At 44.8% G+C, this 27,035-nt stretch overlaps 1 protein-coding gene across 2 annotated transcripts in view; it reads right to left on the bottom strand.

The window, feature by feature from the left end:
* NPTN (neuroplastin) overlaps positions 1 to 27,035 on the bottom strand; it is a 57,760-nt gene that overhangs the window by 18,714 nt on the left and 12,011 nt on the right. For both annotated transcript variants that reach the window (XM_062612135.1, XM_062612134.1), the window contains exons 2-4: positions 13,284 to 13,631; positions 7,822 to 7,990; positions 3,299 to 3,393 (exon numbers count right to left, since the gene is read on the bottom strand). In XM_062612135.1, coding sequence (XP_062468119.1) covers positions 3,299 to 3,393; positions 7,822 to 7,990; positions 13,284 to 13,631 — 612 coding nt within the window. The remainder of the gene's footprint in view (positions 1 to 3,298; positions 3,394 to 7,821; positions 7,991 to 13,283; positions 13,632 to 27,035) is intronic.

A 27,035-nucleotide genomic window follows, 5' to 3' on the forward strand; every position in this document is an offset into this window, starting at 1 on the left:
AGCCCAGAGGGACTGGAGAGGATACTCTAGGTCTTCAGCAGGCGCTTCAGCCAAAAGCCAACTGGGAATTCCAGGAGATTGACATTAAACCCCACTATTTTCCGCTGCTGCCTTAGGAAGTTTGTTACCAAGAAAATCTGCTTGAAATCTGCAGTCCAGCAATTCCGGCAGCCACGCTCATCTTCCTGCAGAACACATGTAGGGATGCAGGAAGAAAAGGGGCAGCATTACATAAAAGGCAACTGGTGCTGGTGTATCCTGGACTACATCTGCTGCGAGGCATTTGTTCAAGTTGTTCACAAGTTGTCAGGAAGGCCCTATTTTGGTCCACAAGTCAGAACCATCTTTTCTATGTACATCAGCAGTTCAAAATTGCAGTATCATCTTAATTAGCTGTTAAGCAGTGACATTTGCGTCTAATTGCTTAACCACAAGTGTACTGTGACAGGCCACACATGCAGGTAAGCATGAAATGACAGCATCTGCATGGCCAAACAAGATTCATGCATCACTAATAGATCACAATGAACAAGTAGGTAACATGAAATAGCGTCAAAATAGAGCTGCTTGCTTTGACAACTAGAACTGCTTTGACAGAATGTGTACAATATTTACCCCAAGCTGCCTTCCTTTGCAAAGGAAAATGAAACAAAGGGCCTGTGTATTCTTTGCAATAGCATGGATATTATTCAGAGACATTTACAGCCAAGAAAATGGGTGCAATGCCATTGAAGTAGAGCTGTGCAGCTCTTGCAGGAGCACTAGCTCAAAGGAATACTCTCTGATCTAATGAAGTTACGTACAGCACTAGGACTGCAATTAGACTGCAGCGTTCTCCAAGTGGTGCTTTGAATTCAGTCCCAATTTATTACTACAGGAGTTGGTAGGAAAGCGGCTGTTCAGAAGCATACACTTGTTCCAATTTGCTTTGCAAAAGACTGGACAAGGTACTTCCCACCCGAGCCAAGCCCTGGTACTTGTCTCTGCCAAGGAGGAGTTTGAGGCCCATCAGCTACTCTGGGATGCTGTGAGGAGGAGCTGGAGAACAGGGTCACCAAGTCCTGGAATTGTGACTGCTGAGCAAGATGCAGGTGCAAAACTTCCCCAGAGCAGTGCTGGAGTCATCACCCTTTACCTGATGGTTACTTACCTGTATTTATGTAGAAAGAGCCTGTGAGAAGCTGTTAGTAGCATTAGTTACTCTTCTCTCCCTGCCCCTTGTGCCACTACTCCAGTCAGATCTATGGGCTTTGCTTTTTCCAACACGAAATCCTGTGTCCCTGTAAAGCTCTCTGCCAAGTTCTGTGTCCCTGCCTCTGGCAGCAGAGAAGCCCCAAGCCAAACGTTTCCAAAAGCTCTTTTGAGAGCTCATACAAAGCTGTAAAAAGGTCTTACCCAGTCTAGTACCAAAGTTCAGTCTCTAGAAGAGGTTTGCTGCCCAAAGCAGCCTTGAGAAAGCAGAACGGGCTTAAGATCTTCATTAAGATAATATGAGAAGATTTAGCCAGGAGAGTGTAGGAGCAGAATGCAAGCAAATATCCCCAAAGAGGAAAGAAAACCCAACCTGTACTTCTGTACCCTGAGCACCCAGCACACGAGCTCACCAGAAGCGCAATGCAAGTTTGAATTCAGCTTGCTGCCAGCAAGGCAATAAGGGCTTTCAGTAGGGCAGTCAGATTGTTCATCACTACTAATCCGTTTCTCATGTGTCCACATGGCACACACCTCTCAGCTGGGCCAGCATGAACTTGTGCTGCATGAGAATGAGCATGAGCATGGACTTACATCTCCTCTGTCCTTGCAGAAGCAGCTTCTGCATCAGATTTGCTTCCACACTACATTTTGACAGGTTGTTTTATGCAAGACCTTTGGAAGAGCAATCTGAAAAATCAACCCAGCAAATCAGCAAGCTTTTCTTGGTACAGCATCAGTCAGAATGCTCATTCCTCTGGCAATATTTGTGTCTGCATGGTTCAAAACCGCTGCTCTCTGGAGAGGAAAGATGGCACTCAGAATAATACTGCCCGTTTGTCATTTCCCACAGCCTGCTGAATTCCTCCCACTTCCTCCCTTTGGATTCGGGAGCCTGACCATGCACCAGAAATGCCCAGGAAAGAGGTCAGCTTTTGCTACAGATCTGTGGCCCTGATTTAAACAGCAAGGATGACAATACACATCTGGCTAAGCTGCATCACTGTGCAGGGGTGCTGAGACACAGTGTGAAGCAGCCTCCTTCCCCCTTGCTATATTCAAACAGCAGCAGGGGAAGCTCACATTGAACTAGGGCTCTAAGGAGGACGGTAAAGAATGCTGGCTTACTTTCAGACGAGTTTACAGTAAGTACACCTCCATCAAGCAAGCATCAGCATAGTCCTGGGCACATATAAGCTGGTTGTGAGACTTTAAACATGGGTTTGGGTTAACTCGCCTACCTTTGGTTAACAAAGCTGCCCTAATGCCCTAATTCCAACCTACTGCAGCACAGAAGGGGCAAACCAAGGCTCCTGCAGTGATTTTCAGTTATTCAACTGCATTGTGGCAGGAGTTTAACACTGTATAAAACTCCATCACCTCCATATACCCTATATATTCACATTATCCTATCACCCCTATGTTCTACATCTAACAGAAACCCTGCTCTTTTGTTCAGCAACTACAGCAAAGCTCAGTGCAAACCTTTCACCTTCTGCAGTTTCTATCCATGATTTAAGGTTCCTGAAGATGTCAGGAAGCTACTAACATGCACAAGACAGTGACAAAAAAGGGTGCATGAAAGTAGAAACCCCCTATCTGGCACAGGGCATCTGTCCTAACCAGAACCCAGGCCTTCCCAGGAACTGAAATAGCTCCTGCAGACAAAACCAGTTCCAAGCTGCCACACAGCCGATGATGGTTCTCTTTTCCCCTCTTTTCAGGACAAATTCAAAGTACATTGTATGCATTCAAATGGCCTGAGTTACTGTGAGACAGGGAGGAAGCAACAGCCTTTGCACGAGCAAACACATCCTGCTGGCCAGGCTTGCTCTCCTCTGATAGCCGGATTTACCAAAGGAGCATAGGGGGTGTTTTAGCATCCCTTGTGTGGGCCACAAACGCAATAGCCACACTCCCATATCCATGAGATCTTTCCCCTATGACTTTCCCTTAAAATCATAAGCAGGGTCTGGACACAGGCTCTGTATCATTAGGGAAGGCCTCGAGTTACAGACACACAGCAAACGGCAGAGGCAGTAAAAGCATTTCACTTGCAGGGAGAGGAAACAAAAAGCACACAAAAAAGAAGCAAACAAGAGAGTACCTCTCACTTCTATAGTGGCGTTGGCTATGGGAGAGTTTGAAAACACAAACACGCACAAGTATTCCCCTGACTCTTCTGCTCTGGGCTTCAAAATCCTGCAGACAGGGAGAGAACACAGGAGCCGTGTTAAATACTGTGTTAGCAACCAAACCCAAGCAGGCCAGGAGCTTATTTCTTCCCCACACACGTTAATCTTTGCACTGAATTTCACAGCTATTGGCTGCTACTTCAAGGTGTGGTGTACAGATGAACCTACTTGAAATAAAGGCTGGTGCTGGCCAAGAAAAAGGGTGAGCTCTAGTCTGGAAAGTCAGGAGCAATTTAGCTGGAAAAAGCTGCATTTAGCTCAAAAGCAAAGAAGGAGCCCAACATCAGTTAACTACGCACTACAGTTAGTTTGATGCAAGTCATCCTCAAGTCAGTAGCCTACTTGGCAGGTATTGCCTCCCACTGAGTGAGAAACAGGCTTTGGAGGTACTACCTCCATTGAGTATGGAGATGTATACTACTATACATCAGTAGGACAGCATGGCCACTTGGAAGCAACAGACTACAAGTATAACCAAGGCTGACACTCCTCTTCAAAGCTGTTTTCCTTTCTCCAGAGCAGGTATGAGACTGCTCCATTAACAGTTTCCTCTGATTCAACCTGGGTGTGGAAAAACCACAAAAGCTGGTCAACTCCTGAAGGAAGACAGCACACAGGAGTCTGATGCCGCTGAGAATTAGGCAAGACCGATGCAGTAACAACCAGCTGAGGGCAAACCAGATGCAAACAAGCCAGAGTTAAAGCTGAGCTATGACAAATGCCAGGCACCCAAAAAATGAAGTTACACTAGAGATGGTGCTGCCTTCAAGTTCACCAGCTTTTGTTGTCTTTCAGAAAGCTTGTGGATACTTAACAGCTCTATGCATATGTTCTTCAGATATTGAGCTACAAAAGGCATCTTAGACTAGGGGAGCATATGATGTTGTGATGCAGAATTTACATCTCCACGGGTTCTCCTCATCCCCCCCTCTATTGAAAGGCTTCTTGACTTTGCTTTTTTATTAAAACACATGAAGCAAATCACATGCAGATGAGGAGCGACCCTGCACAGAGCACTGTAAGGAAATAATTCAACTACTTCCTTATACATGGAAACTGCTTAGACACATGGAAAAAGCTGCTCAGTTACACACAACCTTTGGACTCAGGTCTTCACTGGTTAGAGCACTTACTTTCCAGAATCGCTGGTGAAAGCCTGAAGTTGGTTATGAAGTTAATACATAGAATCATAGAATCATAGAATGGTTTGGGTTGGAAAGGACCTTAAGACCACCCAGCTCCAATCTCCTGCCATGGGCAGGGACACCTCACCCTAGGCCATGTTGCCCAAGAGTCCATCCAACCTGGCCTTGAACGCTGCCATGGATGGAGCATTTACCACTTCTTTGGGCACCCTGTGCCAATGCCTCACCACCCTCACAGTAAACTTCTTCCTTATCTCCAACCTGAACTTCCCCTGCTTCAGTTTGAACCCATCACCCCTTGTCCTATCGCTACAGTCCCTGATGAAGAGTCCCTCTCCAGCACCCTTGTAGCCCCCTTTAGATACTGGAAGCTGCTGTTATGTTTCAGCTCATCTATTTTAAGGATCTGCAATAGTGTGGGTAGGCAGAAAACACCTGGCTTTCTATAATCGCATTTAGGACCTTAACAATTAAGTTATGGTACTCTGACGGCTGCTGTTTCTTATCCATTATAGTCAATACTTAAAAGCTGGGGGGAAAGATGCTGCATTCTTTCAGTTCTACAGAGACTGCTTTTCTTACAGTGTGAAAGTACAAGAGCCAGTACTCGAGTATTATTACCATGAATCATTAAAGCAAATGGAAACTGATCCAGTTGCCAAGTTTTAAAGACAGACAAGCCCCTGAAACAAGCCTCCTTAGCACCAGCTTCCTTCAGGCCTGCGGCTTCAGGAGGAGCCCAGCTTTTTGCAGACGAAGCCTTTTGAGCAGATGCGAAACAAGAGCTACAAATAAACCCCAAGGGCTGGACTGGTTTAGCTCAGGAAGTCTGAATTAACTGCTGAGAAGTCTGCAAAGAACTCACTACTTCTGTCCTCCGAATGATGAGTGCAGACAAGAGTCTGCAATGAAAGCACAGGATGGCCTGAACCACTTCCAGGCACCTTCCGCCTGTACAATAATACACCACAAACAATTCTTGCCCCTTTGTCATTAAAATGCTGAACTAAAGCCCTAGATTTAACTCTGAACATCCTGATTTTAGCTGCTTTCCAGCAAGAACAGCTCCACCAAGGTGGAATGAAGAATTAAGAACACTGTATTCCATCTCTAATGCTGTCTGAAGCAAGGGGTTTAAAGTAAGTAGTTGCACCTATAAATTCTGAAGCTTTCTGGATGGCAAACAACACTGACCTTCGAGTACTAACAACATTTTACAGCCAGCCAATGCATGTTAATGACTGAAAAGCCAAGAACCTGAAACTTTTTAAAGGAAAATTAAGAGAATACAAAAGATTAACCAATGCTGGTGTTAAATCTCCTCTTTTAACCACATCTATGCTGCCATTGCCTGCATGGATCCTCGCAGGCAGGATTTGGTAGTGCTAGATTTAAAGAGTAACTAACTCAAACTAGAAGTTAACAAACAGATCAAACTGTGTGATCATCTGCAGCAACAAGATGCCACAGAAAGCCTGAACCCACAAAACGCAGCAAAGCAGCTCAAAAATGATCAGGAATTCAAGCTTTACTTTGCAAGGGCAGATCTACCCGTTCCTCAAGCTGTCCCCGTGACTGCAGTGTGGTCCAGCAACCCCTTCACTCACCAGGAACAAAGGGACTTTATGGTTTGCCCATCTCACTGCTTTCTTCTCCAGGAAGTGAAAACTGAAAACAAGTCTAATCCTTCCTTTACAAAGGAATTTGGAAGGGAAAGTCCACCCTGGCTTGGAACAGCCTGCAAAGAAGTCAGACTGATCCTTAGTTCCCTGAATAATAACATGCAATTTTCAGTGCCTGTGATGCAAAACGCCTCTTGTACCACTCAAACTGGTGCTTTTGGACAAAGCTACTCATCAAGTTAATTGCTAGATAAGAAAGCAGAGCCTTCAAAACTCAGCCCCAGTGTTAAACACTGGAGGCAGGAAGTAACAAGATGGAATTATGGAATTGAGACTTTTTTTAACTGCAAAACTGAACAGCTAATGCAAGGTGAGCTGAAGTGGGAGCAAAAGGTGAAAAGTTGAACACAGCTTTATCAGAATCAAACCTCACTTCCATAATCCCGTGGATGAAAGGATGCTTTGCTAAGGCAAGGAAAACCTGGAATATCTCTTCATCCTGTACCAAGAAGCAACACCAGCGTGGTAAAGAGCCCACAGTACTCTGCTAGATGGAAAAAAGCCCACTGAGTGTGTAGGCATGTTTCCTTGCTTCACTGTACAGCCAAGGAACGTTAAACAACAAGCACTATATATAACTTAGTGGGCCCTGACCAGACATAAGCACCTCGTCCTGGTGTTAAGAGCTGAGTAGGAGGGTCAGAAGGGGTCTAATGCCTCCAAAGAATGAGTTACCCAATGGTTAAAACATTCCTTAAGTGCTCTTCATCTTTGCTTGACACTGACCACAAAGCTGGATTTGCTATCCCTGCTGGCCTGGAGTGAAGGAAACGGAAGGACAAAATAAGAAAGCAAGAAAACGGCACAGACAAAACAGATCTCTGATGGCACCACTTCAAGATGAGAGCAAGCTTCACATGGCTCTCATCAACTCCATGGCAAGATAGCCCCACTGCAGGAATACAGAAACCCTCCAAGGATTTCTGCCCCATCCCTGGCAGTGCTCAAGGCCAGGTTGGACACAGGGGCTTGGAGCAAGCTGCTCTAGTGGAAGGTGTCCCTGCCCGTGGCAGGGGTTGGAGCTGGAGGAGCTTTAAGGTCCCTTCCAACCCAAACCAGCCTGTGATACTTGATTCTACAGTGGAACAGAAGAGATGGTTGTACATGTTCTGTTCTCCTTCACACCCTTAGATGGAAGGTAGGGACAAAGCCAGAACATGTGCATGTGGAACAGATTAAAGCTGAAAACATGGAGTACTGACAAATAAGAAGCATGAGCGATACAGCTGCAATGGCTTAATCAAGATGTGATATCGTTTCACAGTAGTGACCTGACAACTCACAGAACACAGAGTTTATCTCCCAAGCCCAGAAAATGACTAAGCCAGCTGAATTCAGCAGTGATTTGTGTGCTGGGATTCCCTCTGTGATGAAGATGCACAGCTGCAGATCCATCTTCATTTTAGACATATACTGAAGTCAACAAACTTCCCAGAATCTTTCTTTCAGCACTATTCATACTCTGTGGAACCTCTAGTGCAGATCAGCTCTGTTCATCTGACCACTGTGAAGCTGAACCAGGAAGCCTGGAATCCCAAGGTGTGTTCCAAAGCCATAGCTCTACCAGGTTTATCATTCTCCCATGAAGATGATTCCGAAAGGACTTACTTGTATTCTGTAGTGTTTGAAGGTTTTCTAGTGCCAGGGATCTCTTCTCCATTCTTCACCCAATAACTGGCAGAAAGGGGGCTGGGACTTGTGGTGAGGTTACACTGCAATGTGACAGCCGGACCGTACAGGTGAATGACTACATCCTCGCTGGCATTGATCCTGGGCTCTGAAACAAAGGACATGTTAAATAGCCACAAATCCTCCCTGGCAACTGTGCCACGCTAGTCTAAAATCCAAAAGGGGGAGTTGGGAAGGGAAAAAGACTACACAAGGAACGTAAGTGCACTAATTTGGGAGACAGCAAGGAAGTCACAATAGAACTTGGTGAAGGCAACACCTTATGGATCAGCACTCCTAGATGGGAAAGAGGGAATTATTGAGGTTGTTTAATATTCAACATCACCACAGATTCCTGTGTAACACCATTAACCAATGGCTTATTTCAACACTACTGACCGTGACATGGAAAAACGCATGTCCTGTGACCACACATAAGAGACCAGCCAGGCCTTCGGCATAAACTTCTTTCTGGCCGCAAGTTGGTTCCTCTACTTTGAGGTTTAGGAATAAACCCATTTTCTATAGAGAAGTTAAAGAGTCTTCTGAATAATATTTCTGAACTTCCTCCTGCAAAAAGGCTCACGTCTACGTATGGAAAACATCCTGTGAACGCAAGATATTTCAAATGGCCCAAAACTGCTGATGTCTGAAATCCGAGTGTGAACAAGGCACGAGTCTGATGAAGAATGGCTGAAAGCAGCCCTTAAAAATAATAAGTAAGAATATGCACCATGTTAAAATCAGAGTCTGGAACCATTTCATGTCTAAAGTAACCTTAAGCATTTATGAAGAGCATAAAGCAAACGTGAGCCTCATTGCACAAGCAGACCACAGGCATTACACATGGTGACAGCTGCAACAGGCACTGAAGCCAGGCTGTGGCACATTACAGCCTTACCTGGGAACAAACTCACCTTTTTTAGGGGACAGCCTTTCACAAGTGATAATACTGGCATGAGGGCACTGCCCTTACATTTACTTGATAACCACATTCTCTTAAGATTGTGTAGATGGCTATTACCCTCTAACAAATAAGGTTGATGAGAGTTTAGGATAGTCAAGTTTCTTCCCAAACTTGGAGAAAAAAAAGACCTTTTTATTGAAGGTCTCATGTCAAGTTTTCTGTAAATCCCAGAAACCTATCCCAGGATGACAGAGCTCAAAGGAAATGTAGTATTGCTATCAGCCTTCCAAACATACCCACATTTAGTAGCAGCTATAGTTCAGCTTGAGCTAAAGGCCGCTGCTATAGCAGCATCTACCATGGCAGTGCTGCTGTGTGTCCTCTCCTTTGATGCATCTCACGACTTCCAAGGGTGAAATGAATTCCAAAGAGGTAGCTGTTACCTGCTGCTCATTTCACCCACCACGCTCCCATGGTGCTGGGTCAGGTGAGGAAGTCGGGCAGGGATGAACCTCTGTCACTTCTGCAAGTCAGCACAGGGCTTTTCATGCTGTACATTTAGTTATGCCTCCTGGTAACATATTTGGGATATAAATTTAGTCACAGCCATGCAGCCTTTTGGATATTCATCTGCAAAGTGCTTGGAACACCAGTTATGAAACAGAATGAGGGGAAGTGGAAAATACCACTATGGCATTTTTCAACATAAAACATTCATCTAGCCAATGGTCCAGTACTAGACTATTGCCCGGGGAGGCAGGGAATAAAAATATTCACCTACGAATAACCTGACAAAGGCGTTCCAGTTCTGTGCATCTATTCCCCCTTTCTTCAGCTACACAGCTTCTTTTCACATCTATTTAAAACTAGGACTATCATTTCAGTGCAGAAAAACTGTCAGGTGCTGGAGTAACGGAGGGGGTTTGACACTTTGCTATTACCATGTACTTTCAACTGAGTTTCTGCTTCATTTTCCCCATACTTGGGTCCTATGGGGTAGAAAATAAATGTTTTTTTCCTTGGATGCTCAAGGCAGGGTCTCCAAGCCTGTAGCCTGCAAAATAAGTGCTGTGGTTTCCTTTTAGGAGGAGGTCCCCGGCAGGACAGCACCACATCCAGCAAGTGCTGCTGGAAGAGATGCTGATGCTGTCTGTGCTGGGCTGAGACACAACCTGAAGCAGCGACCAGCCTGTAGGGATCCTGGAAACAGGAAGCACACATGCTGCCATCAGAGCGCTGCACAAATGCCAGCACCAGGAAAAAGGCACTAAGAAAACCTGGACCTAGTCCCTACATAAACTGGAAAGTTAAAGACTTAATCCAGAAGGGGGGTGACAATGGGAATCTGCTTTCATGTTCTATTGACAGCGGACTCCTTGGCCTCAACACTGGTGAAGCAGAATCACAGAGTGGTTTGGGCTGAAGGGACCTTAAAGCTCACCCAGCTCCAAACCCTGCCATGGGCAGGGACACCTTCCACTAGAGCAGCTTGCTCCAAGCCCCTGTGTCCAACCTGGCCTTGAGCACTGCCAGGGATGGGGCAGCCACAGCTTCTCTGGGCACCCTGTGCCAGCGCCTCAGCACCCTCACAGGGAAGAGCTTCTGCCTAAGAGCTCATCTCAGTCTCCCCTCTGGCAGGTTCAAGCCATTCCCCTTGGCCTGTCCCTGCAGGCCTTATGCACATACAAAAAAACCCTACAAAAACCATACAAAACAACAAAGAACATTGAAAAAAAAAAACCTGCCTGGATCTGCAGCTCTTACCTACATCTCTGCTACGCTGCAATGTCCAGACAACACTTAGCACTCCCAAGCTTGCTGTGCCGGAATTGGCTGGGGCTTCCTGTGCCTGACTTGCAGCTTTTTAACTTTTAGGTGAAGAAAACACAGGCAACTGCAATCTCCTTTACATCTTTTACCTGAATTTATGGTATTCTGATTGAGCTCAATAACAAGCAATCAGGCTGTTGTAGTCTCATTTAATTCTAGGGGACAAACTGCAAATGGAATACTACTGGGACAGCAACACCCAAAGAACATCCACTTGAAAAAGCAAAATGCTGAAGAGTCTCTTTCACAGACCACTCAAACTGCCCATTTTATGTGAGATCAGGTTTTCAAGTTAAAAAACCCAAGCCAAACCCCCCATCAGTAAGTGAAATTCTTCACCTAAATGAGGAATGAGACAGAAGCCAGATGCTTGTGCCTGGGGCTAAAACTTGATTTTCAAAATCAAATTGCACTTGGCCTCTCTGCATTCAAATGCTGGTAGTTGAGACAAGCTGTGACTGAAAGGATAGTGCTCTTTTGATACATCTGATGTTCCGTTTCAGTGATGCCATGTGAAGTCAGCAGCAAATTGGCCATCGTTAGCTGGAAACTCCAATGTGTTTAATCACAAATTCCCATTTTGATGACAAATCGTGGTCACACACACACAATAGCACAGCTGAGACATTTTGGGCAGCTTCAGATGGTCTCCACCTTCCAGGGACAGCTCGGAAACCTGTTTTCCCTCCCATTATCACCATTTCCAGCGTGGTGTTGCAGGAGTTTGATGTCCAAGTGGTCTGTTTCCCAAGCAGAAGCTGGTCTCATACGCAGTGTTACAGAGTTAAAGCGTTAAAGTAACTGGTTCAAGTACAAGAGTAAACCACAAAGCAGCAGAATTACCCTGGGCATAAGGCACTTGGCAATGAAGTCACAACACACACTTCAGAATTAGCATCAGGTGCAACAAGATGATAGCAACTGGGGAGTAAATGAAAGGTTAAACTCCAATCCCCGGAGCAGGTTAGTATCAAAGGCCTGAGAGAGGAAAAACCCACTTTCCATATGGAGACATCTTCACAGTAATTCAATCCCAAATGGTGGCTTTTCATATGAAAAGGATTTTTTCCCTCAGTAGGTTACTGACCCTGACTGGTCACAAAGAGGGGAGCACAGGACACCAGGCTTGTCACGCTCCAGAAGAGCTAAAGGTCTTACAGGGGCAGAGGGGATGTCCAGGAGACAATACTTCCTAGAAGACAAATCTTTCAGCTTTGTCTTAAGGTCGTATCATTTCCTCCAATTACATAGCTCTTGCTGTTGTAGGTCATGCAAGTAATCTACACATCCAATCCTTTGGGACCTCAAAGGGCAAAGGAGGAACCAAGCAGTAGGACTGAAAGCTGAGTGGGTTTGAGCTGAATGACCCAGTGCCACTTAAATCCACACGTCAGTCCACATTTTGGGTTTCCTCTCAAGTTTTCCATATACATCCATGTTGTTTCCATTTCCCAGAGGGAAGGTCTCTGATCCAGGCAGCACTGACTGCAGCACCACATCTTGGAAAGAGTTTTGGGTTGATATTTAAAGGTGTTCCAAAACCTGAGACATAATTACAGAGTTTGGCATCTTTGTGCCCAGACAAATCTCAAAGGGGTACTCACAGAAGAGGTTTATTTAGGCACAGAGCGCAAGAACAAGATAAAGCCTACACTGTTTGCCATGTTAGCTCATCACAGAGAAAGCAAGCTCTCCTGTAACCCCATGCTCATGTTGCACATTTAGTTCACTCTACCTATAACTCATTAGACATTTGCTTCCTCTTGTTAGTGAAGGCAAGAGTTTTACACCTTACGCAAAATGAAACTGGGTTCTTCCTACTACCTCTGCAATATAAATGTCCAAGCTCATCTGGGACTGCTTTAAAAGTGAGCTGAATGCAGGAGAGTCTTCTAACAATAAAGAACAAAAAAAGCCATTCTGGGTCAACTATATTCTCTGCTTTTGAAAGCTTTTTCTGCTGTCCAAAATTGCCTTCTCAGATGAAGATCATGACCTAAATGTTATTAGTTCAACACTGGGGAGGAAGATATTCCCCCCCCCCCCTTTCCTTTCATAGGCTGGGTTAAAAATAGCTGCATCAGGTTCAGTGCTACATCAGTTCAGTGCTGCTGCATCAGAGAAGCCACCAGGAACATGCTGCAATTCAGAAAGGAGAAAAAACACCACGACTTCATGGAAAAATCTCACCATTAAAGGCCACATGTAACTGAAAGGGAAGGAGTTGTACAGCAGCATATATGCAACCGAAACCATGTGAGAAGGCATTCAGAGAGGACTCCCAGAGAACAGAATCAAAATGAAATGGCTAGACCTGGGAAGAACACAAATCAAATATGAAGGCACTCATGGAGAAGCCAATGTTAGGGGGACTAGAAACCTACTATAACACTAAGGGGGAGGGAATAAACACAGATTCAACACTGGGCTTGTTTTCACACAGAAGCTCTGAAACTAATCCACAGATTTTTCCCAAGTCCTTTGATCCTAAGGAGAAGAGACACAGAGGGCAGACAACGGCAGCACTACAGGTAAAGGAGCAGTCTTGGGTTCAGAACAACAGCACAAGGGAGCAGAGGGTTGGATGGGGGGGTGACAGGAGGGTGAGGGTCACTAGACTGCCTCTAGATACTACAGTGCCACTACTGTAGGGTGCCGGACTCACTCTGAAGGACGCTTATAGTAGCCTGGGCTCGAATCCACGTTATGGAGGGATTTTGCCTCAAGTCATTCCTCCTGGGATCGTTGCTGGCCCTGCACTCGTAAGTCCCAGAGTCTTCCAAGGTAAGGCGGGTTATCCTCAGCACACTCACCCCATTCGCCCCGTAGGCAGTGTTAATGGTGACACGGCGCTTCCGAGCGCCATCCCACAGCTGTTTGAAAGACTCAGCCCGGTTGACTTCAGCATACCACCACTGGATCTCTGGAGTGGGGTTCCCAACCACATCACAGTACAGTTCAAAGGTGTCCCCCGTGAGTTTAGTTTCTGACATGGGCGACTTGACAAACCCAGCTAGAGGGAGGGGCAGCAGAAACGCAGTGACAGAGCGGCAGAAAACAAAAGAGCTTATAAAGAACAAAGCAATGGGGTGCAGAAAACAAAGAGTTAGAGGAGACATTAGCATCTACAGTAACACAACTTGCATAGGAAAAGCGCAACCCTGGGCACTGGTGGATGGAGGTAGTCTGGAACAGCCCACTCCCGTTTGGAGCATGGCTTCATGGCATGAAGAGCTTCTCCAGCCACACTGGGGGATCCATCCGTGGCAGCTGTGCTTGCAGCACACACCAGCTCGGAGGTACCTCCAAGCAGACTGATGGGTTTTCAAGCCCCTTTCAGTTGCGTGGACTCTGTAACTGGCAAGTGTTGAGTGCTCATGGCCAGACGGCTTTTCTCTGCAGGGATTTCTGGCTTCCTATGACCCATCTACACAGGGGGCAAAGGGTAAAACTTTCACCTTCTGGCCTGCACAGCTCATGACTCTGAACCCTGCTTTGACCTTTCCTGCCATCTATTTTGGACTTCCAAGGGAGGGAATTCCCCGACATCCAAGTGACCTACTTCCTGAAGTAGCTGGACCACCACAGCTCCAGAAGCCTCACAACCTGCTATGGTAAAGTGCTATATACACACAGAGGCCAAAATACCCTTCTGATAGCTGGGAAATCAACAGCATCAAAGGTATTTTGACAGAGCACATGATTTTTGCCTTCTGAAACAAGATGCTGAGCTGACATTCGTGATCAGGCCAAAATATCTTTATTATGGCATGGAATCCTTCAATACTTACCAGCTGTGTTAAGAGCACGGACATCTTAAATTGTCCTTTAATCCTATTTTCCAAGGTATCCATTGAAAACAGTGTTGCCTTAAAGGTAGACTCTTCCCCCAGCAGGCCCCCCCTCAAACTACAGGATGAGAATACAGCTGGCCAGACAGATTATGCGCCAAACCTGTCATATACTGCTGTGCTCCCTTCAGCAAGCAGGGTTAGAGTGCCACACAGCTGATAAACCTCAGATTGTGTCATCCCTCTCCTCCAATTCATGGCTTATTTTCAGGGAGAGGACTGAAAGGCAGTTCAATGGATATTAGAACACAGAAAGGTTAAAGCCTCGGTAAGATTTCTGATGTGCACTCATTAAACAGCATTCCCCTTCCCATTGCGTGGCCACGCTCGTGAAACGTTTGCACATTGACAACTACATGGGAAGTCTGCACCATAGATGGATCTCTACAGAATAATCTGGGCAAGAAAACAAGGCCAAGAGTCCCTAGAGTACACACACAGCCTGTTCCTTGCCAGCACAGTCCTGTTTGAAGAGCAACTGTGCTGTAGCTGCAAGGAACGGCTACAAGAACACTCAAAAAATAGCAAGTATTAACCTCAGAAATGGTTTCAATTACAACCTCATTTGACAGGGGTGCTCCAACCTCACACTCTAGCACTAGAGGAGGTGAGCTCTGTGATCAAATATTACAGCAAATAATCCAGTGCTGCAGGGAGAAAGACGAAAAGCTATTGCACTACAAGTGCCTCTAATTGCTCGTGGTAGTAAACTGCTCTAAGACCACTGTCGTGGCTTCTTGAGGTTAACAAGGATCACACTGGTTTCACACTGCTGGTCGAGGTAACACAGGAGCCTGGGTTATGATCTTGCTCTGCTGGACTGTCCCCATTTCAACGGATGCTGAAATAGGAAAACTGTATTCCCACAGAGGCAGGAATCAAACAGAGAGGCTGACATCTACCTCAACATGGTTTACTAGACACAACAGGCTGAAGCACTGGCATAGGACACAGACTATCTTCTTTCCAAATCTTAGTGCTTTTCCCTCCTATACCAAAGCGTTTTTCTCCTGCCTTCCACCATAAGACTGAGATGAGCCAAAGAGATGACAGCACTTCAGGGAAGATGCTCAAGAAGGGATCCACCTTCTACAGGTTCATTGTCACAAAGATGCATCATGAAATGCACCCCTGTAGTCAAAGGCCAAGTGATCCCAAATCCTAATTCAATCCTGTTTCTCCAGCTGTCCTGGCTACTAAGCAACCACTTCCTCAAGAACACCTCCTTGCCTGGCCTTTGTAGCGGGGATAAAAGGCTGTAACTGCATATTTTAACATAATATGAGCTGCACTCCTGCTGGGGTACACAATAGACATATGTGGCATGAGAGAGTGATGGAAGTCCTGTAAATCCTCTTATTAAAAGCAGTCTCAGTAATTTGACTAAAACAAGCTGTCAAAAGCTTTCAGGGTTGAATCTGGTTCTGTATTCACTAAGCTCTTAAAAGTACTGTAACTTCTGCACAAAGCCTGAAAATAATCTAAAAAGATTAAACTGGACCACTTCAGCAATAGGCCCCTTCAGAAAATATTCCCCAGGTTGAAGTTTTAAACCTACATTTCCATCCACTTCAAATCCTCTTGAAAAACATCTCAGATGATGATATATTTCAATGCAACGCTTGATGGTCATCATAGCAACCCTGTTATCAGCACACATTAAGATGGCAAAGAAAACACACAAATGTGTTTTCATACAATCACAGAGTCATTTGGGTTGGAAAGGACCTTAAGGCTCATCCAGTTCCAACCCCCTGCCAAAGGCAAGGGCACTTCACACTAGACCATGGTGCTCACTTGGTGGCATTCCCCACCCCAGCAAGAGGTAAAAGTGCTCTTCAAAAAAGGTATTCCAGGCTACAGTAAAATCCTGAATGGACAGATGGGAATGAAAGCAGTAGAAAAGCCTCATATACAAGTTAATAAACACTTTGCATTACAAAGGGCTGGGGTTAATGTTCTTCATTTCAGTCATTCAGAACACAGCAAAGGCAAGACATCAAACAGCATCAGTAAGCGGAGGCGATGCTTGCAGCTACTGTACATCTGCCAGAGGGCCATTTCCCAGTAAGATCTCTAGCTAGGAGCTGCAAAAGAGCTGAAACCTGCCAGTTCCAAGCAGACATGTTTCTGAGGAAGGGAGGAATAACAGGGAAAAAAGGCTACGTATTACAGGGAATACCACAGGAGCCTGGGAAGTAAAGCGCTCCTGCTTTTTTGGCAATTGTCAGTGATTTCCATTATTGCTCAAAACCAGACAGAAAATGACACTCTCCAGATTTCATTGCTTACATAAGAGGCTTTCAGAGCCCAATAGTTTCCTTACTTGGTCTTCTCCAAGCACAGTACTGCTGCCTCATTATTATCGTGTTCTGGTCTAGAGACAGGAGCACCAAGGGAACAAATACATAGCAAAACACAAACAGATCAAGCCAAGAGGTCAAGGTTTTGTTAAAGTGATTATACTGGAGCCATTTCAAACTGAAAACCTGCCCTGATTTGTGATTTACAGCTGCCTGATTCCCAAAGGGTAAAGTGTAGGAAGAATCATTGTCGGTGTATGAGTGTCAGCCCTTTACACAAGAGCAGAGCGAAACTGCAGCCAACACTGGAAAGCTCACAAAGGTCAGGGCTCTTGGGAAGGGGAGGAAGGAGGCAATAATCCACAGATCATACCTTAAGATCATATAGAAGGAAGAAGCAGAATAGCCCAAATCTGCAGTGAACCCTTAATGTCAAGTACAATAGGAATAAGCACCTTCAAGGGTTTACAAGAAAATTGTGTTGTAACTGTTCATTCTATCAGCAGCTGTATTTTCTGCATTATAGTCATGAATGAGTTATTCTGTTATGTAGCAAGATCTCATTCAAAGGTGTTTGAAGGGGAGGGTTGTTCAGGTTTGGGATACCTTTAAAGCCAGTTGCTATTACGCATAAAGAACAAGGGAAAACCTGTTGTTAAACATCTCTCCCAGGGGCTTGAGAGGTCTTCATGATATACCACAATGCAAGAAGTATCACACGCTGTGGTCCAAGGTGCAGCTACTCAAGTACACCATTATCTTTCCAACTAATCATAACTTTGTTGTTATTCCTTGAAGGTTATCTGCATGCAGGACAGAAAGAGTAAGTGGCAACAGCATTAAATCACTGCAGAAGTTGATCTCAGCCATCACTGTGAGGATAAAGGTGAGGAAAGCAATTGACTAATGCTCTAACAGCAGAGAAACAAGTTAGTCTCCACATACAGTTCTGCCAAAGGCTAATGAAATCCAGTTCCCAGCAGGGCTCCTCACATTCGCAATCCCCCCATAGTAAAATGCGTATTTTGGTGAAGAACCACTAAATCTAATTGGAGAAAAAGTGCATTCTGAAAGCCAGGTGCACCTGAACTGGGAGTGGGGGAGAAGCTCAGAGCCAGCCAAAAAATCCCATATGCAGTAGGAGAGATATGTACAGCAGCCTCGGAGAGCCAGAAAGCTGGAAAAGCTCCATGTTGGCCAAATGCTGAGGTCAGAAGAGGAGAGCGGACAGCGAGCCTGAAGATGGACAGTTTAAAGGAGCACAAAAGCACAGCTTTACCACTCCTGAGCAACTCGATTTCACTGAGGAGGCTTTACTAATGGAAGACACCTTTTAGAGAGTCGCTTTTCTTCTGCCAGTACTTATGAGCTACCTGTTGGACAAACGCAGGCAAGGCCAAGCCAAGCTACGTTCTCAGCTTTACATACCAGCAATGCCCTTCCAACTGCACCTATTGCCCTCACTGGCACAAGCCAGAGAAGAGGCAGCAACCGAGTTCCTCTAGAAGAGGTGTAGGTGGGAGAAGGAACAAGACTTATCCTCTTGTTGACGTGATGATGGAACTGGAGGATTAAATTTATGCACATTATAAGCATGCGGAAACATCTAACTGTAATTTCGACAAACTCCAGAAGCCTGTAGAGCAGCTTGAGTCCTACTTTAGCTGGAGCCCCCTTGAATAGCTTAAAACCAGTCATGCAATGACCAAAAGGCTTCCCCAACTTCCTCACCTCCTAGGATGAGCACACAAATTTGGATCTTGACAGAGAGATCAACAGCTATTGTAACACCAATATGCTAGGCTGCTACCAGCATAAGAACATACAGAAAGCAGTGCCTGACAGTATCAGCCCTGAGCTGCAGAAGCGATTGAGCTATTGATCTAAATATCCTTTTGTTACTGACACTTAACACAAGATGCACTAGGTTACAATAGAATTGATTGTAATGGCACTGGAGAAGTAAAGCAGGGAGAATACCAATGTCCCCAAGTTTAAGTCTGGTCTAAAGAAAGGGGTTAAAAAAAACCCCAAAGCTATGTTTTGCCTTAAGAAAAAGCAGGTAAGTTGCTAGCTGAGGAAAGGAAATGTTAACCCAGTCCAGCAAAGAGAGACAACCAGGTGAAAATAAAATGCAGGTACTGCAAAAAGCCCCAGTGATGCAGAACAAACTTATTTCTCTTGGGCTTATGTGTATCAAGCATGAATATCAAAGCAGAAAAGAAGTACAAGACCATCAAATGGCAAGGGGAGGCTGTCTCAAAAACAGAGTCTGCAAAGGTTGCGGAACAAGAAGCTCTGAAGCCCAAGAGCAGAAGGGGCTGTTCGGAGAGGTTCAAAGCAGGACACACGTACGAGAACACACAGAGGTGACCCAAAAGAAGGAAACACAATGTGTTTCCAAGGATATTTTCAACCACAAGGAATACAGAGGTAACAAAGCGAGTTTAATAGTCGGGGGTGCATGTCTCCATCGAGCAAGGTAATGCTCCAATCCTGTCTTTATCTTGTGGTGGATTCCACTTACATGAAGAAAGAAAACAAGGTTCAGAGCTCAAAAAGAGAGCTTGCAAAGCTGGTGCAAAAATGAACCCCGTTTTCACAATACACAGATAAAACATGGACTACTGGGGGACTGTACTTTACATTGGTCACAATTACAATGAAACCCATCCTGTAAACAGCAAGAGGCCAATGTCGCCCTATTCAGGAATGCCTTTCCTAAAGGGAATAGCAAAAAGCCAAATATCTTTGCCAAAGTGGAGTTTTTTATGTCCTGTATTCATTTATATATCTGTATTTATTTATACACCCTATAGACCCAAAATGCTCCTGATATGTTACTCTGGCAAATGCTAGACCCTTAGTATCAACGTTCTGCCACCAAAAATAGGCACTAGGGTAAAAGCTTTCATTAAGCTGTTTGCACACCTTTTTCCTAATTGGTGTTCTGAATTATGCAGGTTCACTTTTTAATTCCTCAAAAAGAACAGGAAGAGCTGGAATGATGTTTTAAGTACCCTTAGGCTCTGCCCAGGCAAAGAAAGCAAAGCCTTACCACCACTGGCACATCTGACTCGATAAATCTCTGAGGTGGAATTAAGGATCCAAGCTCCAAGGCTGGACCAAGACAAACTGCAGTTTCAGGAAAGGGGATGAAACCTAAGTGCTAGCTGTAAAGACTTCATTAAAACATGAAAGCCCAGATGATCTTGGGCAGTCCTCCTCAGCTGGCTTTGCTCTGTCCTAACTATAGCTTTGTTTTCACCTTGATTTCATGGCAGCAGTCTCATTTAGAACTCGCATCAGAGGACCAAAGAAAACTGCAGTAAGAAGCTGCTCTTCTCCCCCCTCAGCATTCTCCTACTGCAATCCAGGCTTTGAAAAGCCAAGCTCCAGGTGGCTGCTACTTACTTCAACTGGTACCAGTCTTATTAACACCTTCTCCTTCACTGAAGGGTGTTAATGAAGCGATAAACGTTTTGAGGGTGGAAAAAACCACCATCACTTTCTCAAAGGATTACATTTTCTTCATTTAGGATGGAAAAAAGGCAACCTAATTCATGGCTAGTTTCTTTCCCAGGCTCACCTTCACTGAGGTACCTGAAATAAAACAAAGAAGTGAGAGCCAGTACTCCAGATGGAGGAGTTGAAGATACCTCAACTCGACAGAGAGCACCAAAGCACCTTGCCTCTTTTCACCCACCATATCTAGCAGGTCTGATGGTCTCACATCACTGGGAGGGCACAGCTTGCAATCATACCACTGATTAGAAATGGGTTTGGTCACAATCGCTTCACTGATAAGAGATGAGTTTAAGTTTTAGAGTGCATTCCCTGTCTTGACTGAGGAGTAACCATCATGTGCCCATCACACAATTTGGAGCTAAAGTCCCCAGAACACTCCACCCAAGTTCCATAAACTAAAAAGAAATTGCCCTTTTTTTGTCTATTTTTCCCCTATTCTTTAGCCAACTGCAGAAGCAGGTTTAAAGCCCAGCCCTTTGACATGTGTATCAAATAGCCAGATGAGCCTATACCATCTATAAGGATGCTGAGAACTGCAGCAACACATGGAATTAATTCCTGCAACGGCATCTTGCAGCTTTAAACAGCTGAAGGTAGGTTCTGACTTGCTACAGAGGAAAACCTTACCCAGAGAGCATCATCTAAAATGCATGAGCCCATGATGGAGCACTGGAATCATTTCAGAGGGGGGAAACCTGAGGATTACTTTCTCCAGGTCCACGAACATAATGATTAACATTTTCTGAGTGCAGACCAACTGTCCTACTGTCTCTGTGCGTTAGGAAACCTTATTCATTTGGCACCCAAAAATATTCATGCACAAACTAATTCCATTTGTTTGCTGAAGTAAAATTCAGAGAGTCCTTAAGTAAATGGGTTCGGAGCCTCTGCTGTTGTGTGACCATCCCGGATGTATGTCCCACATAGCCAAGAGACACCTCTCTGCACATATGGATGGAGAAAGGACACAGCAGTCAGCTTCGAGGTTATAAACCAGAGAATTCAGACTAGAAAGGATTTCTGAGGGGCCTCTAGTCCAGCTGCCTCACCAAACACAAAACCCATCAATCAGGTTGAGGCACTGAAGTTCAAGGTTCACATCATGGATGCTTCTATACAAGAGCTTCATTGGAATACAAAACCCCAACACTTAAAAGTCATTGTGGTGTGAAGTTAAGTGCAACTGTTATTTTATGGTCACTTTTATTGTGCATAAGCTGCTCTTGGTAACTGTAATTCACTGAAAACACCCCACATCAAAGCACATCTCATAGGAACGCTACTGGGTAGAAGAGACACTGGTGTGTCATAGCAATTACAACTACACACCTCCACTTGCAGGAAATTACTTTCACCCCTAATACATCCTTATTATATAGAGCTGTTGGTTCAAACATCCTCCAACATCTTCCTCATTCACACACAATTTCATGAGTTCTGGACAGTGGTTACCACAACCCCATACCTGCATATTTGATTCCATAAGGTAGAAGATGTGATAATGGATTCAAGTCTGGAATGCCCGGCAAGAGAATGATCAGGACAAGAAATGAGTACCTCAGTTTGGCTCCATACTGATGTCAGCCTGCTGCTTTACAGATCTTTTTTTCCCTAGTTCTTTAGCTGGATAGAACAAAGTTCTACTTCTCTGGCAGTACAAGAGCATAGTCTGAAGTAACTGGAACACTGAATTAGGTCTTTGTTACAAACAATTGGGAAGCTTGGTATTTTGCTTGGTTAATGAGACAAGAATGGAACAAAACTGAAATACATTCCACTTTAAATGAGTAAGCAAAGCTTCATGACAACATTTAATTGCTCTTTGTTAAGGATCTCTAACTTGCCAATTCCTATGTTTTTCCACAAATGATTTAGAAGAGCTGATAACTAAAGCAGCACTTTACATGTATAATCTCCTTGGATGACACATGGGGAGCAAACTTGGGGTAACAAGATGCTGGGTTTCCACCAGTTTGCCCCTAAAATGCATTCTTGCAGTCCCTATTCCAGCTCATTTTCTATCGGGACAAGCTCTATCATCAATGCATAACACTTTCCTTATAAAAGTCTGCTTTTTGTTTCAAGCGCATCCTCCCAAAGGTGTTGAAGAAGTATAAACTAGAAAGCTCCATGCTTCCCTGTGCTGTGAGCTTAAATATCACTGCAGATATGACATTGAAGCATTCACTTCTATAGGAAGCATAGAAAAATCTCTCCTTTACTTCTAACACTTGGACTGATGCTCTCCAGATAAACAGGAGATAGAGACATTATGAAGCAGGTCCAGAGAAGGGCAACGGAGCTAGTGCAGGGCCCAGAGCACAAGTGTGATGGGGAATGGCTGAGGGACCTGGGGAGTTCAGTCTGGAGAAGAGAAGGCTCGGGGGACCTGATCGCTCCCTACAGCTGCCTGACAGGAGGAGGGAGCCAGGAGGGGCTGGGCTCTGCTCCCAAGGAACAAGGGATGGGACAAGAGGAAACGGCCTCAAGCTGCACCAGGGCAGGTTTAGATGGAGCTGAGGAACAATTCCTGCCCCAGAGGGTGCTCAGGCATTGGAACAGGCTGCCCAGGGCAGGGCTGCAGTCACCGTCCCTGCAAGTGTTCACACCCCGTGGAGACGAGGCCGTTAGGGTTAGCGGTGGCTTTGGCAGTGCTGGGGATCAGTTGGACTTGATGAGCTTAAAGGGCTTTTCCAACCTTGCTAATTCTATGATGCTATGTAGCCAGCTCGGATCAATCTGAAGCACATGTTGACTTCCCTGTGAAACACCTAATGGTACCTGGAACAACAGCAAGCCCATGCATTTGTTAAGTACCTTAAAAAGCACATTCCTTCATATTTCAAAGGTTAAAGGACATCAGTCAAGAGGTACTCCTAGCCTTCTTGGAAGCAGTTCACATACACCCCAAGCAGCCCAGAAGACAACATCCTAAACAGAGTTATATTTAGCTTTGTGGCATTTCAGTCGCGTGCTTTAAAGAAGGGCTAGTCTGGGGAGCTTCACTGGGCTGTGCCTGTATTCCAACTTACATAACGCCAGTTAAGCAAATGGGAATGACAAAACCATTGAAGCCATTGATTCCAGGAAAACTGGCAAGTTGTTCCTCACAGAGGATGCACATCACAGCTTGGGGCAAGGCCCCGAACACAAGTGGAACACAAGCCATTGTGCCACATTAAAATGGCTTAAACCCCCAAAGAGACTTGTCGTCAGCATCATGTTCCTGAGGGCTACTAAGCACGGCTAGAAAATGTTACCCAGGGCTGACTACAAAATAAAGGGCTCTGCGTTGGAGGATTGATGCAAGAGTCAAGTGACTTGAGTAGTTTTTATTCTCTAGTCAAGTGATCAGGCATTCAAATCAGATATCTACGTGGTAACCAGGTTTCTGAAGGATCCTTGCTCATCCTTCTAGTAGAACTATGAAGAATTCTAATCTGAAGGCAAAAAATCCCCTGATCCACAGACACTTACAGAACAAAGACTAAACTGGCTGTTGGCATCAGGCGCCCATACTCATCACCTGAAAGAGCTGGGGGTGTTGCTTGCCTGATGCTGGCATAGCTCAGGATGCTACACCAAACCTTTCTAAACCATCTAACTGTGTAGCAAACGCTGCTTTTCCATGCCTAGTTGCTCTAAAGGGCACACGCTGTCACGAAGCTGGTTTGAATGCATCAAGCAGCATTTAACACAAGAGATTTCATTCCATGGAGAATCTGGAGATTCGTTTCTCAAAGGTTTTTCCAAAGATTAAACTTGCATCATCCTCAGAAAAGGCAGGCATTATCCTTCTGTTCTTTCCATTTACGCTTTTCCCTGGCACATCCTGGGGACAGAAAGACTTCACAATCATCCACGCAGCCAGAAGACAGAAAATCAAACACGCCAGCATTTTTAGTTTAATTCTTTCAGTCACTACAGAAATACTATTGTTGCACCTAAGGAATATGTAAGAATCTCTCTAAATCAGAAAGACTTCTGTATAATGCCAAAAATGAATGGTTAACAACTAGGAACCCACTCCCTGGAAATAAGCAGGAAGGAATTCAGCAGAGGTGACAGCAATTTCAATTTGGCTGGTGTTCCTATGTAACAGCACAACTGAAGCCTGCATGCCACAGAGCTAACATTTTAAAGGCCACTAGATTTGCACCTTAAAGATGTTATAAACCACTGGTGAGGATAACAAAAACACCTTGAGTTCAGATTAGTTATTTAAAATGCTCAGACTACGTCAGTATAGCTCTAAAGGTTTCAAGTACTCCTCAATTTTGCTTTGACCTTTCCTGCTCCAACAAAGGTGTGTTTGAAAGGAGACTGATTACACTTCTGTTTAGCATGAAGGAAATGCACACTGAATGGCAAAACCTCTTTTTTGCCCCTTTTATGCATTCTGCAGCAGTCGGAGCTGCTCCATCTCGTCTGTGAGGGAGCAGCAGGGCATTTTAATACAGCGACCTTTGAAAAGACATGCCCTTTGCAGAACGGTTGGATTATGTAAAGAGGTCACACAATCCCAGGCAGGGCTGAGAACCAGGCATCCAGGAAAAAATCATTCCTCTGCGTGCACAAGAAATGCTATTAGCAGAAGGTGAAATGCATTTTAGGTACAAAACATGTTTAAATGTAAATGAGAGTTCAGGTCTGAACAGAGCAGGGTCTGCCTGACGACAACATGTGAAAACTGGCCTCACTGTGGGAGACGGGCTTAAAGAAGGGATGCTTCATGTACTTCTGAAGTTTATGCTTTCCAAAGCTGGAGAGAATCACTAACTTCAGAGTAAGTATCTCTAGCAGTCCAGGTCCTGCTCTCTCCTGGACAGCCAAGCTACGAAGCACAGACAAGCAGCAGCAGGCAGCCCAAAGACAAGCTACTCTCCAGAACACTGTTAAGAGCATTCCAGTTACAGGGAAGAGGAAAACAGGAAGGAAATAGATTAAAGATTCACAGAGATGCCACAACTTGTGTGCTTCTTTTGCAATGGAGAGCTGCTTCTTCCACACTGCATTTTTGAGTCCTATTTTTGCCTAACCCATTTCTATAGCGGAGTTTGGCTTCTCCCTGGTTTGACACATCTATTACTCTGAAAACATGCCTTTGACCACAAGAAGCCTTTCCTAACTCAGATCCCCACATCACTGACTGTAGTTTGGCTTCTCCCTGGTTTGACACATCTATTACTCTGAAAACATGCCTTTGACCACAAGAAGCCTTTCCTAACTCAGATCCCCACATCACTGACTGTAGTGGTAGGACAAGGGGTAACAGGTTCAATGTTAAACCAGGGAAGTTCAGGTTGGATATAAGGAAGAAGTTCATTCCTACAAGCGTGGTGCAGCCCTGGAACAGGTTGCCCAAAGAAGCATTAAATGCTCCATCCCTGGCTGTGTTCAAGGCCAGGCTGGTCTAGGGTGACACATCCCTGCCATTCTATGGTTCTATGATCAAGCTGTCTACCAACACTTACCACATGTATATAAGGACATGCCAATAGAAGAAGCCCTGCCCTTCCCACTGCTTTGTGCCAGTACACGCAGCTGCACCACCATAAACCACATCCTTCCTTAGAGCAGAAGTTGGATCTCACATGCCCTACTGACACCACTTAGATTATTAGTATAGAACTTCTGAAGACATCAAATATCACTATTTGTGACATGAAATTCAAGTTCAGGATGAATGCAAGCCTAACCCACACCATGCATCCTAATCCACATGCAGAAATCACCCTCCTGCAGTACTACACTAGTCAGTGGAAGACCTGGCATGCCTGAACCATTAGAACTCCACTCCAGCCTACTCAACATACCAGGGAATCCAGAGGCACAGCTGAGAGACATTTAAGAGTGTTTAATGGCATTTTAAAGACTTGTTGGTGTTGGAGAAGAATATAAATGGTGACCTGCACAAACTGGTTAAAATCTCATGTGAATCATCTCCCCAAAGTGAAGTAGAAAAGGTCCTGCTTCTATTTTGTATCACAGCAGTGTTAAAGAGCTACCAACATTTAACAACACGATGCCAACACCAGGAAGTTTCTCATGTGCTCTTGAGCCAAAGACCACATTCAAGTGTGCAGCTATTTTACAATGTCTATCAAGCCTTTAACAGCGGTGGTTGTAGCAAGAATGTGAGAAAGGACAAACATACAGTGATCTTTCGACGGCCTTCAAGAGTTTGCTGCTGAGCATTCTAAAGGGCACATTTTCATTGCCAACTTAAAGCAAAGAAACCAAAAAGCTTTATTTAGTCATTTTCCATCTCTGAGAGGCAAGAGCCCTGTTTCAGTCTGCAAAACGAGGACAACAGTGTAATATATGGAAAACCCTTTGGGAATTATAAAGCCATTTCACTTTGTCACACTGAGGCCCCAAAGAGGGGAGCACAGCAAGGCAGGACACGGCATGCTCGTACTGGTACTGACTGAGCAGCCAGTGCCAGGTTAACATTTGGTAGGTGCTGTTTGAAGCATCAATCACCTCTGCAGTTATTCTGCTGCCTAGAAGAGGCATAAATAAAGGGACAACAAAAAAGAATGTGATAATGCCTTGCTGAAAGACATGAATGTAGGCCACTGACAAACAACTGTGACTCCCAGCTCCTTACTGTGTAGTGAAGAGCCACATACCTCTACTTAAAGGAAGATTTGAAGAGATGAAAGTGGAGGTAAAAAAAATACTCCAAACAGGACTGTATTCATCCATGCCCTATTACAGTTCTTGCCTTGC

Source organism: Pezoporus occidentalis, unplaced genomic scaffold (assembly GCF_034315485.1).
Source record: "Pezoporus occidentalis ecotype Australia unplaced genomic scaffold, CSIRO_AGI_Poc_V1 ctg159, whole genome shotgun sequence".
Lineage (NCBI taxonomy): Eukaryota > Metazoa > Chordata > Aves > Psittaciformes > Psittacidae > Pezoporus > Pezoporus occidentalis.